This window comes from Heptranchias perlo, chromosome 3 (assembly GCF_035084215.1).
Source record: "Heptranchias perlo isolate sHepPer1 chromosome 3, sHepPer1.hap1, whole genome shotgun sequence".
NCBI classification, from domain to species: Eukaryota; Metazoa; Chordata; class Chondrichthyes; order Hexanchiformes; family Hexanchidae; genus Heptranchias; species Heptranchias perlo.
In genome coordinates, this window is record NC_090327.1 from 120,951,249 (window position 1) to 120,967,078 (window position 15,830).

A 15,830-nucleotide genomic window follows, 5' to 3' on the forward strand; every position below is an offset into this window, starting at 1 on the left:
AGTTTTTTTAAAAAGGGTATTCGAAGCCCTTTGTTTGCAAGTGAGAGGTGGTAATCACAGTCCACCCCTGATAATTCAAAGTCGTGCTTTTTGCACAAAAACAATTTGAAATATAAAATGTAAATAACACAACAAAATGGGAATTTAATACTTAATATTTATTTGATAATTCCATGGTCCCTTCTTGGATCTGGTTCTCCTTCACCTTCATTCTGAGACAAAGCACAAACTTTGGGCCACTGTTGAGTGGGTAACAGATACTCAGCGCACTCACAGGTTTGCTCAGCCTGTGTCTACCCAACAAGAAGGGTTAACAGGAGGGTTTCCCTCAGCACTCTGCTGCAGCCCTTAATACCTTCAGAAAATGACTCCTCACGTCACAGTCCACTTCTATTAAGCATACAACTGATTGTTGGATTCTCAAAGCAGCCAAAGCATGCGATTAGCTGAATGACACAACTAATATTGAAAACCATTGGCTGAATAGAAAATACAATAGCACACACCAATGGCTGAAGCGCAAGTCATTTTTACTGGATGCAGTAATTCCAGTTCATGAGTAGAACAAATGTGTTTTTATCAGATTTTTAAAAATATCCTATTAAAAATTTCAGATGAAAATCAAAAAAAATTACCATGAAAGGGAAAGCGCTGATAATTTTTCAGAAATAAGTCAGTAAAGATCAAAAACATCGGGCGCTCATGTATTTTGATTACGGTTGATCTCTATAAAAGCAGTGAGAGCTAGAAAACCAAAGAGTCAGAATCCCATCTCACTTGTTTGGCAAAGTTCATAACTCTTATAGAAAGTGTAGCACAGTTATAACGGGTGGTAGAAAGTTGGAACTCTCTTCTGCAGATGCCAGTTGATAGCTCAATTCATAATTTTAAATCTGAGATAGATTTTTGTTAACCAATGGTATTAAAGGATATGGGGCTACGGCTGGTATATAGAGTTAGGTCACAGATCAGCCATGATCTCACTGAATGGCGGTACAAGCTCGAGGGGCTAAATGGCCTTCTCCTATGTTCCTATAATCAAGCCTTGCCCCAAAGGCTCCGTGACCGATGTGTCAATAGTGCCCTCCTTATCGCCATGACAGCCCTTAGCTCGCACCTATTGCAGGTGCAGGAAATCTGTCCCACTTTGGAAGCTCTGGCAATCCCGGGAGTGGTAACCTGGTGTCACGGTTCTCTGCCCTTTCTCCCTGTACTGTGGATCCGGGGAATAAACGTTCACAGGGTGCAAAGCACAGAAGAAGCAGCCTTCTAGTACAGGATGAAGTTAGAAAACGATAAGGACAGCATGAGCTAATCAGCAACAGTATTACGGATTTGTAATGGTCAAGTTAATTGAATAAAGGGAATGCTCATGTGTGGGCTTTGAGGAGATGTTTAATAAGGTGCTACATAAGAGACTTGTTATGAGAGTTAAGACACATGATGTAAAAGGGAATGGGGCAGCATGGATAGAAAAATGGCTAGGGGACAGAAAGGAGTCAGAGCAAATGGATGTTCTTCAGATTGGCAGGATGTGGGTATTGGTGTGCCCCAGAGGTCTGTGCTCTTTAGTTTGCACTTTACATAAATTATTTGGATGTAGGCACAAGAGGAATGACATTGAAGTTTGCTGGAGACTGAGGAGGATGTGGCCAGGTTAGCAGAGTGGGCAGATGCAGAGAAATGCAAAAATTAATAGTGAACCGATGTATATTCTAAATGGTACGGCCCTTAACGCAGAGCGGAGCAACAGAGAAAGCTGGGACTCCGATATCTAGATGGGAGTATAGGTCAGAAAAAGAACAAAAAGGAATTATGGGTTTTATACATAATGGCAATGGATATAAAAGCAGGGAAATAATGTGGCATTTGTACAAGACATTACTTGGGCCATAGTTAGAGTATTGTGTGCAATTCCAGGAATCCACTTGGAGGAAGTGTATTGGATCCTTGCAGTGATTCACTAGAACACCAGGAATGAGAGCTGATAGGTATGAAGAAAGGTGTGAAAAATTGAGTTTTTTTTCACTGGAACACAGAAGGTTACGGGGATGCCTATCATGCCCGTGCCGGCTCTTCGAAAGTAGCAAAATAGATGTTTTGCTACAGTTGTACAGGGCCTTGGTGAGACCACATCTAGAATGCTGTGTGCAGTTTTGGTCTCCTTATTTAAGAAAAGACGTAATTGCTTTAGAGGCGGTTCAAAGAAGGTTCACTCTGTTGATTCCTGGGATGAGGGGTTATCTTATGAGGAAAGGTTGGACAAGTTGGGCCTGTATACACTGGAGTTTAGAAGAATGAGAGGTGATCTTATTGAAACATATAAGATCCTGAGGGGACTTGAAGGGGTAGATGCTGAGAGGATGTTTCCCCTTCTGGGAGAGACCAGAGCTAAGGGCCACAGTTTAAAAATAAGGGATCTCCCATTTAAGACTGAGATGAGGAGAAATTTTTTCTCTGTGGGTCGTGAGTCTGTGGAACTCCCTTCCCCAGAGAGCAGTGGAGGCAGGGTCATTGAATATTTTTAAGGCTGATTTAGATAGATTCCTGATTAACAAGGGAGTCAAAGGTTATAGTAGGTAGATGGGAAAGTAGGATTGAGGTCACAATCAGATCAGCCATGATCTTATCAAATGGCAGAGCAGGCTCGAGGGGCCGAATGGCCTACTTCTCTTAATTCGTATGTAGTCCCATTCCCCTGCTCGTTCCCCATAACCCTGTAAATTTTTTCCCTTCAAGTATTTAATCTTATAGTTTTCAAAATTCTGAGAGGTAAACAGTCAAAGATTACTATCACTAACTTGGCACAGACTAAAGGTTATCACGAGAAGAATGAAGGGAGGAGTTAGAATAATTTTTTCACACATAGCCTATTAGAAGAAATGGCATTTATACAGTGTCTTTCATGACCTCAGGGCGTCTCAAAGTGCTTCACAGCCAATTAAGTACTTTTGAAGTGTAGTCACTGTTATAATGAGGGAAGCACAGCAAGCTCCCACAAACATTAGCAGATAATCAGTTTTGGTGATGTTGCTTAATGGATAAAATGTTGGCCAGTAGAACTCCCCAGCTGTTGTTCAAATAGTGCTGTGGGATCTTTTACACCCACGTAAGAGGGCAGATGGGTCCTCGGTTTAACATCTCACCCGAAAGACGGCACCTCCGACTGTGCAGCACTCCCTCAGTACTCCACTGGGAGTGTCAGTCTAGATTTTGTGCTCTGGAGTGGGGCTTGAACCCACAACCTTCTGACACCTTGGCTCAGTAGTAGTGCACTCTATTAGAACGTGGAATGCTTTACCAGAAGTGGCTGTTGAGGTAAAGAGACTATAATATAATTTTAACTGAAATTAGAAAAGCGCTTGATGGAGAAAAATATAAAATGATACAAGGAGCAGGCAAAGAGATGAGATTCGGGCAGATAGCTCCATTTGAAAAACTAGCATGGATACAGTCACAATGAACTGAATGGCCTCAAGCTGTAATTTCCATGGTTCTATGACTTATTAATAGCATGGCTTATTTTATAATGTTTAATTTAAAATTATGATTCATATTTTTATGAACGAGCAACACCCTGGGAGATCAAATACTTATTTATTAAAATTGAAATGTACTGGAATCTAAATAATGGTGGAGGATATCGATGGTACTCCCAGGGTGTTGATAATGTAGCTTTGATGGGAGTGTGTCAGAAAGGTTGGAATATAGGCTGGGATCTGGATGCTGCGGGTCCTGAGCTAGTTAGGGGTGCAGGCACCACGTGCCGCTTACAAGGCTAGTGCCGTGAGAGGGGGCAGGACCAGGATAGAGACTCCCAACGTCAGGGGTTTTCCAGAGGGACCCAGCTTAGAATTGGTGCTTGTACATACCGCCCCATCAACAGACAGAAGTGGGCCCCACCTGGGGGTCCAGGCTGGGATCATGACTTGGGGTGCCAAAGAAACAAAGTGCTGTTTTTCTTGTAATTATTTAATTATGTCCCCTTTACAAAGGGGGCTACTGAAGGCACTAACTTCTTTGGGGGTTGGGGGAGGCGAAGTTTGGGGTCAGTCGCAGAGGTCCTGGTTGGACATATCTCTGCACTTACACTGGAATGACCTCCATCCCCACCCCGGTTGATTTTCCACCTCTGGATATATTAATTTGTGTGCAGCTGAGTCAGCCTGCAATCTGGGTTTCCCCCCGCCACCCCAACCCAAGAATGTTGAGGTTTACCAAACAGGAATTTGCACCTTTTTATTGCTAAACTCTGTTTTACTCAGCTGTGTATACTTTCCTAATCATTCAGTTCTCTTTTCTTTTGAAGTGCCAAATCTTTGATGAACTTCTGAAAATTTTAAATGGTAATCGTTTAATTTTTTTATTTACAGACTTTGAAGGAACTGCTCTGTATCTTAAAAGGAGAAATTCCAGAAAGCATAGAGGAGTAAGTGTCCTGATTGTGACAGTGTGGCTTTGAAATGCAACAAATTAAGCTTTTACCACAGAAACAAAAGATGGGTCCAGAGATGTAAATAATAAGAGCAGAACCATTACCAGCACCTGCTGTCCTGGAAAATGGGAGCGGTGGTTATGATCTAGAATTATAGAATCATAGAATGGTTACAGCACAGAAGGAGGCCATTCGGCTCATCAAGCCCATGCGGCTCTTTGTAAGAGCAATCCAGTTAGTCCCATTCCCCTGCTCTTTCCCCGTAGCCCTGTAAATTTTTTCCCTTGAAGTATTTATCCAATTCCTTTTTGAAAGCCACGATTGAATCTGCTTCCACCACCCTTTCAGACAGCACATTCCAGATCATAACTACTCGCTGTGTAAAAAAGTTTTTCCACATGTTGCCTTTGGTTCTTTTGCCAGTCACCTTAAATCTGTGTCCTCTGGTTCTCGACCTTTCCGCCACTGGGAACAGTTTCTCTTTATTTACTTTATTTAAACCCTTCATGATTTAGAACACTTCTGTCAAATCTCCTCTTACCCTTCTCTACCCTAAGGAGAACAACCCCAGCTTCTCCAGTCTATCCACGTAATTGAAGTCCCTCATCCCTAGAACCATTCTAATTAATCTTTTCTCCACCCTCTCGAAGGCCTTCACATCCTTCCTAAAATGCGGTGCCCAGAATTAGACATAATCCTCCTGTTGTGGCCGAACCAGTGTTTTATAAAGATTCAACATAACTACCTTGCTTTTGTACTCTATGCCTCTATTTATAAAGCCCAGGATCCTGTATGCTTTTTTTTTAGACCGCTTTCTTAACCTGCCCTGCCATCTTCAAAGATTTGTGCACATACACCCCCAGGTCTCTCTGTTCCTGCACCCCCTTTAGAATTGTACCATTTATTTTATATTGTCTCTCCTCATTCTTCCTGCCAAAATGTATCACTTCGCACTTTCCTGAGTTAAGTGTAATCTGCCATGTGTCTGCCCATTCCGCCAGCCTGTTTATGTCTTCTTGAAGTCTATCACTATCCTCCTCTCTGTTTACTACCCTTCCAAGTTTTATGTCCTCTGCAAATTTTGAAATTGTGCCCTGTACACCCAAGTCCAAGTCATTAATATATATCGAAAAAAAGCAGTGATCCTAGTACCGACCCCTGGGGAAACCACTGTATACCTTCCTTCAGTCCGATAAACAACCGTTCACCACTACTCTCTGTTTCCTGTCACTTAGCCAATTTTGTATCCATGCTGCCACTGCCCCTTTTATTCCATGGGCTTCAATTTTGCTGACAAGCCTATTATGTGGCACTTTATCAAACACCGTTTGATAAAGTGCCACATAATAGGCTTGTCAGCAAACGCCGTTTGATAAAGATCAACTGCATTGTCCTCATCAACCCTCCCTGTTACCTCATCAAAAAACTCAATCAAGTTAGTTAAACACGATTTGCCTTTAACAAATCCATGCTGGCTTTCCTTTATTAATCCACACTTGTCCAAGTGACTTAATTTTGTCCCAGATTAGCGTTTCTAAAAGCGTCCCCACCACTGAGATTAAACTGACCAACCTGTAGTTGCTGGTTTTATCTTTGCACCCTTTTTTGAACAAGGGGTAAAATTTGCAATTCTCCAGTCCTCCGGCACCACCCCCATATCCAAGGAGGATTGGAAGATTATGGCCAGCACCTCTGCAATTTCCACCCTTACTTCCTTCAGCTCTTCTACTGTGACTTTGGCAGCCATCTTTTTTGATGAAGTAACAGGGAGGGTTGATGAGGACAATGCAGTTGGTGTATATGGACCTTCAAAGGTCGTTTGGTTAAGTGCCACATAATAGGCTTGTCAGCAAAATTGAAGCCCCTGGAATAAAAGGGGCAGAAATTAAGGATAGTATTAGATCCAAAGAGGAGTCATATAAAGTTGCCAGAAAAAGTAGCAAGCCTGAGGATTGGGAGCAGTTTAGAATTCAGCAAAAAAGGATCAAGAGATGGATTCAGAGGGGAAAAGAGAGTATGAGAGTAAACTTGCAAGGAACATAAAAGTGGACTGTAGAAGCTTCTACAAGTATGTAAAAAGAAAAAGATTAGTGAAGACAAATGTATGTCCCTTACAGTCAGAAATGGGAGAATTTATAATGGGGAACAAGGAAATGGCAGAGCAATTAAACAAATACTTTGGTTCTGTCTTCATGGAAGAGGACACAAATAACTTCGCAAAAATGCTAGGGAACCAAGGGACTAGTGAGAAGGAGGAAATTAGTATTAGTAAAAAAAAAAGTGCTGGAGAAATTAATGGGACTGAAAGCCAATCTTTCCCCAGGACCTGATAATCTGCATCCCAGAGTACCAAAAGAGGTAGCCATGGAAATAGTGGATGCATTAGTTGTCAACTTCCAAAATTCTATAGATTATGGAACAGTTTTTGCAGATTGGAGGGTGGAAAATATAACCCCACTATTTAGAAAAGGAGGGAGAGAGAAAACAGGGAACTACAGACCGGTTAGCCTAACATCAGTAGTAGGGAAAATGCTAGATTCTATTATAAAGGATGTGATAACAGGACAGTTAGAAAATTTTAGACAAAATCAGCATTGATTTATGAAAGGGAAATCATGTTTGACAAACCTACTGGAGTTTTTTGAGGATGTAACTGGTAGAATAGATAAGGAAAAACCAGTGGATGTGGTTTATTTAGCCTTTGATAAAGTCCCACATAAGAGGTTAGTGTGCAAAATTAAAGCACATAGGATTGGGGGTAATATACTGGCATGAATTGAAAATTGGTTAACTGACAGGAAACAGAGTAGGAATAAATGGCAGGCAGTGACTAGTGGGGTACCGCAGGGATCAGTGCTTTGGCCCCAGCTATTCACAATATATATCAATGATTAGAATAAGGGAACCAAATGTAATATTTCCAAGTTTGCTGACAACACAAAACTAGGTGGGATTGAGTTGTGAGGAGGATGCAAAGAGGCTTCAAGGCGATTTAAACAAGTTGAGTGAGTGGGGAAAATACACAGCAGATGCTGTATAATGTGGATAAATGTGAAGTTATCCACTTCGGAAAGAAAAACAGAAATGGTGATAGATTGGGGAATGTTGATGTACAAAGGGACCTGGGTGTCTTTGTACACCAGTCTACTGAAAGCAAACATGCAGGTGCAGCAAACAGTTAGGAAGGCAAATGGTATGTTGGCCTTCATTGCAAGAGGATTTGAGTACAGGAGCAAGGATGTCTTACTGCAGTTATACAGGGCCTTGGTGAGACCGCACCTGGAGTATTGTGTGCAGTTTTGGTCTCCTTACCTAAGAAAGGATATACTTGCCATAGAGGGAGTGCAGCGAAGGTTCACCAGACTGATTCCTGGGTCGTATGAGGAGAGATTGGGTCGACTCGGCCTGTATTCACTTGAGTTTAGAAGAATGAGAGGGGATCTCATTGAAACATAAAAAATTCCGACAGGGCTAGACAGACTGGATGCAGGGAGGATGTTTCCCTTGGCTGGGGGGGGTCCAGAACGAGGGGTCACAGTCTCAGGATATGAGTTAGGACATTTAGGACTGAGATGAGGAGAAATTTCTACACTCAGAGGGTGGTGAACCTGTGGAATTCTCTACCACAGAAGGCTGTGGAGGCCAAGTCACTGAATATATTTAAGAAGGAGCTAGATAGATTTCTAGACACAAAAGGCATCAAGGGGTATGGGGAGAGAGCGGGAATATGGTATTGAGGATCAGCCATGATCATATTGAATGGCGGAGCAGGCTCGAAGGGCCGAATGGCCTGCTCCTGCTCCTATTTTCTATGTTTCTGTGATAAAGACCAATGCAAAGTACTCATTTAGCATCTCTGCCATACCCTCTGCCTCCATGAGTAGATCTCCTTTTTGGTCCCGAATTGGCCCCACCCCTCCTCTTACTACTTGTTTACTATTTACATGCCTATGGAAGGCTTTTGGATTCCCTTTTATGTTAACTGCCAGTCTATTCTCATACTTTCCCTTTGCCCCTCTTCTTTCCTTTTTCCCTTCTCCTCTGTACTTTCTATATTCAGCCTGGTTTTCACTTGTATTATCAACCTGAGATCTGTCATACGTCCCTTTTTTCTGCTTCATCTTACTCTCTCTCTCTTTCGTCATCCAGGGAGCTCTGGCTTTAATTGCCCTACCTTTCCCCCTCGTGGGAATGTAGCTAGACTGTACCCGAACCATCTCCTCTTTAAAGGCTGCCCATTGTTCGATTACAGTTTGCCTGCCAGTCTTTGATTCCAATTTACCCGGGCCAGATCCGTTCTCAACCCACTGAAATTGGCTCTCCTCCAATTAAGTATTTTTACTCTAGATTGCTCCTTGTCCTTTTCCATAACTAATCTAAACCTTATGATACTATGATCCCTAAATGTACCCCTACTGACACTTGCTCCACTTGACCCAATTCATTCCCCAGCCTGCAACTCACCAACCTTATTTACCATGCTTTGTGCATTTACAAACATGCACTCTAAACCTATCTTAGACCTTTTCATATTCTCTTTTAGTCTGATACTACCTAATACTGTACTATTTCTTTAGCGCTATCTGTCTCTCCCAATCTAAAGTTGTTGAGGCTGGAATCCATCTCTAATAAGATTTAACATGTTGTAAGAGACAGATTTGCTATGATGCTGCCGACAGTTTTCTGGGATGCCCAGGCCAAGATCCACTGGGTCCTAACTGCGCCCCTCCATGGACCTGGACATCAGTATCTCTCTGGTGTCCAGATCATTGGGGACTCATGAGACAAAGCCGCTGGAATTCTGGCAGGAGATGCCTTTCCATCAGCCCTGCCTCCACCATAACGTCATGGGTGTGACCTTGATAGGCGGAACTTATTGCCGCCAAGGATTCCGGCGTGAATCCCTCTCGGTGCAACTTCAGGCGGAAAGCCGGCCTTTGAGTCCTGCCTGATCTCCTCCCTCCCTCCCCTCCATCCCTCTCCTGGCCATTACAGGGAGTGTGCCCAATACCCAAGGAAATTTGGGACCTCTATCTACGCTACTGTCCCTATAGTGCGTTAGAAAACTTAAGTTGAAAAAGACTGTTGAAGCCCACCGTCTGTTGATGGATTCAGTCATTGCGTGTCTGTCTTAAGTTTAAAAACAAGGCTGTTAATTAGGAATTAAAATGTCTATTCTGTTTTGTTTAGGAGAAGGTGTCCAACCCGTGGAGAGGTAAAACACCTTTATACGCTTAATGGATGAAACTTTATAAATTATTTTTGCATGTCTGATTTTGACATTTGGGTTTATTACATATTACTACAAAAACACTACTTTCAAAACTTGATTCTCTGGTCATTGTCCTGTACATATTTTAGTGCTAATAACCATTTTTATGTAGATTTTAACCAGCACCAATCAAATTGGCTGCTCAGAGCAGTTTTGCTGGAGGTGATTTTGTGCATCAGTTTCATCAGGAACGAGAGAAGATTTGGCCCAGTTACAGCATCCCTTTCAAACAATTAACAGGCTAGTTAATCAGTATACTTGCTGAAAATGTGCTGCTTCCAACTGTGAAGTGCAAAAAGGCTTTCAGTGATTACTCAGTGTCAAGTTTGAAAGGTTTTGAGTGAGTGGACCATGGAGATGAAAGTAGAGTGTGCCGTGGCAAAATGGGATGCTCCCTATGACCTGGGAGGGCAGCCCAGGAGCATTTTTTAAAATTTGTTCATAGGATGTGGGCGTCTCTAGCAAGGCCAGCATTTATTGGCCAGCATTTATTGCCCATCCCTAATTGCCCTTGAGAAGATGGTGGTGTGCTGCTGTCTTAACCGCTGCAGTCCGTGTGATCACAGAGACTCTTCCAGCAGAAACCTGTGACTTCATCTGAGCTCAGGAATTGTGGCATTAATGGGGAGTCAGGCTGTCAAGGACACTGGGCCTAGTGAGGTTACAGATGTGCAGATCACCTTGTAGGTACCATATTGATCACATGTTCTCTGATTAGCACCATCATATTAATGGTGCCCACACACACTGCTCATGTACAAGTGCTCGATAATTAATGCTACTGTCACACCCAAATGGTTAAGGGTGCTTATAAAACGATAGTGTGCTGTCTGCTTTCCTTAGAGAACCCGGTGATCTGCAGCATGCAGCTGTACAGAAACAATTATTACCACATACGCTCACATTCACATGCATGCACAGACAGATACACCAACCTCATAAATCATTAAAACCCATTTGATGGTACCACATTGAGGAATTCTTCACTTCCTCCTTACCAATGGTATAAATGGAGAAGGAAATTAACTAAAGTTAGTCGTGCCACACGTTTGTATCTTATTTTAACTGGGACACAAGCGAGTCAAACATAGTGAGGAAATGTTATACATTGTGTTTTTTAAATCTGAAGAACATTTAATGTTGTACCAGTGCCATAGGACCTCATTTGTTTTTTCCCTGATCCATTGTGGCCCATAACTGTAATTAGATCAGCTCCCTGCAAACCGTCACTTCTTGGGCCGTCACAGGTCAGCATTGACAACAGACAAAGAGGGACCGTGATCCGAACCATCTTATCCTCCTGACTGAGAAGGAGATGTTGCATTGTGTTTAAATGGGATGTAGTTGGGTTTCCACTGAAGCTGATGATCATCTTATTGCCATTTCCCATTGCATAAAAGTTCACAGCAGAGAATAAATTAAGGACTTGACAGAAAATTTGTCCTGTATATTTAGGGCCCAAATTTCCTTGGGGATGGGAGAGCATAAAATGGGCGAATCCTCTGGAGGGATTTTGCCAAAATTTAGCACAGGACCTAGATCCGCTGGGTTTCTGTTCCATTTTACCTCCGACAAGCCGATCTTAAGTGGGGGGTAGGTGTGGGTGCATCTTCTATCTGACCTCCCTACCTCTATCGCCAATATTAAAATGACCAGTCCGAGGGATTAGGGACGAGGTCAACATCTTTGTTGAGTCAGCGGTCTGAGGTCCCGCTCTATCACACTTCGAGCATGGAGCGGTGACCCTGGAATTTCAGGCCCTCAGTCTCTAGAACGGATGTATTGGAGGGCTTGTGGGTATTTTGAAATCTCGGAACAAATTATCATCGTACCTGTTGCTTATGGATTGAAAGTACGTAACATCAGCATGCGATTTGTGTTTCTGTCTCTGCAGCTGGTCTATCATGTTTTGCAGTTGGTAGCATTTGTAGTCCTGGCCGTTCTCATCATGAGACTCAAACTTTTCCTCACACCTCACATGTGCATCATGGCTTCTCTAATTTGTTCCAGACAGGTAAGATGAGCTTCATCAATGTTTGTCTGTACTTGTCCTTGCCCTTAACTTTTGATTTTAACTCCACATACTATGTCTGAACTGGGGGTGTTGCAATGGAATAGGTTAGATCCCACCTTTTTGATACCATGTGTGATGCACTTAGTTCTAATCCTATACAGGCCCATTCCCTGATCACTTTCTTCATTACACTGACAGTTTTGGCACTGCTTCCTACTGTTGTTTCGATCCGGAGAGGTTCATTGACCATGCTTCCATTTCCAGCCATTCTTCACCTCCGTGTTGTCACCTCCATATTTAACACATGGCTGAATGAATGCTGTTTGCTTTTAATAACATGTAGTATTTAATCTGGTAGATTTTGTACAGTTTGGAATTAAAAACTCAAGAAATACAAATTCACTAATACTGTATTCAATAGTAAAAATTATGAATTTTGTTATAACAGAATTAACCCTTATGCTTATGATGTGACCTTGGATGTGATTGGTAGTGATATTAGACCCTAAACCAGCACTACCCTTGTCCTCCCCTTTATGGTGCGGAGTGAGACAGTGCAGTAGAAAATGAGGACATTAAATTGAAATCAATGTTAGCCAGCTAATTTTCTTGGGGTGCATGCACTTTCCACAAGCTTAGCGGCGATGTGAAGCCAAAACCACTTTGTACTGATGCCAAATCGGGTGTGTAAGTCGGGAGTCTAGGTCTGAACTTAGCCCAAAGTGAAGTGGACTGACACTGCCTCCTATAGGAGGTTCCATCAGCTTAGATTCAGTGTCACATTATGTCCTGATGCTGGAATTCTGGCTGCATTTACACTGTGCAGTGTCAGTTCAAAGCCAAGCTGCTTCACACCAACAGTGCAGTCGGTGTGGATGCAGCTTTAAGCATGGGGATAGACACAGGGCAGAATAAAAATGTCGAGTGTGCTTAATTCTGAAAAAGAATTATCAGCAATTCTGAGAATTTGCTGCTCACTTTTCCTCATATTTTCCATAATACAGAAAATATCAGAAGATACTATAGTAAAGCTTGTCCTTTTATATAGGTGTGTGAAATAGAACAACCTCTTTTAAACCACTGGCTCTGAATAAAACCCTTGGTTGTTGGTGTTTGTGTACAGGATACATTTTTTCTTCAAAAACTCTTTAAATTCTCTTTCGTCTTCTGCCTCTACACACATACTCAGCCAAAAAATAAAAGTAGTTGCATTGGAAGTTTGTTTAATGCTTTTTTTTTTCTGCCCCCCTTTTGTGAAGCTTTTTAGCTGGATCACAAATAAATCCCATCACCAGATAATTGTGTGCGTAATACTGGCAGCAATGGCTGTACAGGGGGCAATAAACCTGAAGGAGCAGTGGAGCATCATTGGAGAGTTCAGCAACTTCCCTCAGGAGGAATTATTAGAATGGATTAACGAAAACACCAAGAAGGGTGAGTGTTACAAAAGTGAAGAAATTCTTGTTTAACAATCTTTTAAAAATATAAACTACTGTGTAGACTACAACTAGTTTGCTATACATCCTTTAGGCACTCAAAATGCTCTACCTAAATCTCCCAAAACGAGCGTACTGTATTTCAGTCATCTGTTGTGGGGAGTTAATTCATAGATTCTGGCTGATTGGCACTGCAGCTTCTTTTTGATGAGTTTTTGCGCTCAGTAAAATGAGGGATGTTAATGCTGGGAATTAAACATTTCCCATTTCAGGTACCAATCAGACACTCCCAGTCAGGGATACGTATCATGTAACCAATTGCAGAAGACAGTTCTGACTGCTCTATTGTAATGGTATGTCTTAGCCATAACCTCAAAACAGGTTCCTCAACACATCTATTTCAGATTTCCAGCATCTGCAGTATTTTGCTTTTGTCCTTAATGCATCTATTGCATTGTGATATTTCCATTTACCTCACGCAACTTTCTCTGTGGACCAGCTGCAATAGTATCCAATTGGGGGCAGTTTTGTGTGTGATAGACCCATGTCTACTAAGAGCTGAATTGAGATTCATTTCATATAAGGGTTCATGCTGCACGCAGAGAGAAGAGAGTCTCCCAACAGTCTGGATTGGATTTAAATTGAGGTCTCACAACAAAAGCAGTTGTATTGGAAGTTTGTTTGGTGTGGTTTTTTTCCTCCCTCAATCTGTGAATCGTTTTGGCTGGTTTACCTAATTTTTCCTTCTTCAATCCAGAAACTTAAAAAAAAAAAGCGGTGCAAGATAACGGGAGATTTTCCCCTGCCCTGTGCTCGGGGACTTGGTGCTCCAGCTGTTTTTGAGATAACTGCAATCTGTCCTTTCCTGGCTGAAACTTTGATTTGCTTCTCTCTGCTCTTCCCATTGTCTTCCCCTGTGATTGTGCTCTTGCTGCTTCATAAGGTTAAGATGGCTGCAATAGTCCAAGCAAGAGTCAGGGTGCCCCGACTGTCAGCTGTTGGAGTAGTGGGTAAAAGAGATGGACCTTAGAGAGGAGCCACAGGTACATTGTTTTAAATGAAGCATTGTTGGTGGTCTGTTATAGCGATAACTGTGCATTCGGAATGTGCAGGGGGAGTGAGGGTGCAGGGGGAGTGAGGGTGCAGGGGGAGTGAGGGTGCAGGGGGAGTGAGGGTGCAGGGGAGTGAGGGTGCAGGGGGAGTGAGGGTGCAGGGGGAGTGAGGGTGCAGGGGGAGTGAGGGTGCAGGGGGGAGTGAGGGTGCAGGGGGGAGTGAGGGTGCAGGGGGGAGTGAGGGTGCAGGGGGGACTGTGGGTGCAGGGGGGACTGTGGGTGCAGGGGGGACTGTGGGTGCAGGGGGGACTGTGGGTGCAGGGGGGACTGTGGGTGCAGGGGGGACTGTGGGTGCAGGGGTGACTGTGGGTGCAGGGGGAGTGAGGGTGCAGGGGGAGTGAGGGTGCAGGGGGAGTGAGGGTGCAGGGGGAGTGAGGGTGCAGGGGGAGTGAGGGTGCAAGGGGGAGTGAGGGTGCAAGGGGGAGTGAGGGTGCAAGGGGGAGTGAGGGTGCAAGGGGGAGTGAGGGTGCAAGGGGGAGTGAGGGTGCAAGGGGGAGTGAGGGTGCAAGGGGGAGTGAGGGTGCAAGGGGGAGTGAGGGTGCAAGGGGGAGTGAGGGTGCAAGGGGGAGTGAGGGTGCAAGGGGGAGTGAGGGTGCAAGGGGGAGTGAGGGTGCAAGGGGGAGTGAGGGTGCAGGGGGGAGTGAGGGTGCAGGGGGGAGTGAGGGTGCAGGGGGGACTGTGGGTGCAGGGGGGACTGTGGGTGCAGGGGGGACTGTGGGTGCAGGGGGGACTGTGGGTGCAGGGGGGACTGTGGGTGCAGGGGGGACTGTGGGTGCAGGGGGGACTGTGGGTGCAGGGGGGACTGTGGGTGCAGGGGGGACTGTGGGTGCAGGGGGGACTGTGGGTGCAGGGGGGACTGTGGGTGCAGGGGGGACTGTGGGTGCAGGGGGGACTGTGGGTGCAGGGGGGACTGTGGGTGCAGGGGTGACTGTGGGTGCAGGGGGAGTGAGGGTGCAGGGGGAGTGAGGGTGCAGGGGTGACTGTAAGACTTTTTTTATTCAAGGTGGGGACAGAGTAGTTGAGTGGTCAGGAGAAGGGAGCAGGCCATTTGGTGTCATTGGTCTAGAATTTAAAGTGGTGCAGACGGCAAAAAAGCCATAGAGAAAATTCAGGGGTTACCCTATTCAGACAAAAATGATTTAATGCCTGTTTTTCCTCGGCATTACGCCTGTATTTGGGAGCAGGGCAGAGAAAGATGTACCCTATTGTGTTGTGTGTTTAATTATATTTCGAAACAGAAAAATAATGACCTTTTAAAGGTCGATAATATAATGGAGTGTTAATGAGCAATAAAATCATGTGACAGGCTTTATAATCATATTGCAGATGCTGTGTTTGCTGGCGCTATGCCCACAATGGCAAGCATCAAGTTATCTACAGGACGGCCTATTGTAAATCACCCACACTATGAAGATGCAGGGCTGAGGTTAGTAGTCTTTTGCTGTTCTCTCACTATTATACCACAATCAAAATGTGATAACTTTAGGCAATGTATTGTAATACATAGGAGTGTAATAGCTGGTTAGAAATTAATTTTGTATTGCTAGTCAATTCCCATGGC

At 43.8% G+C, this 15,830-nt stretch overlaps 1 protein-coding gene across 2 annotated transcripts in view; it reads left to right on the forward strand.

Annotated features, from left to right (window-relative positions):
• dpy19l1l (dpy-19-like 1, like (H. sapiens)) overlaps positions 1–15,830 on the forward strand; it is an 85,777-nt gene that overhangs the window by 65,022 nt on the left and 4,925 nt on the right. For both annotated transcript variants that reach the window (XM_067981825.1, XM_067981828.1), the window contains 5 exons: positions 4,374–4,429; positions 9,626–9,650; positions 11,602–11,721; positions 12,981–13,155; positions 15,596–15,695. In XM_067981825.1, coding sequence (XP_067837926.1) covers positions 4,374–4,429; positions 9,626–9,650; positions 11,602–11,721; positions 12,981–13,155; positions 15,596–15,695 — 476 coding nt within the window. The remainder of the gene's footprint in view (positions 1–4,373; positions 4,430–9,625; positions 9,651–11,601; positions 11,722–12,980; positions 13,156–15,595; positions 15,696–15,830) is intronic.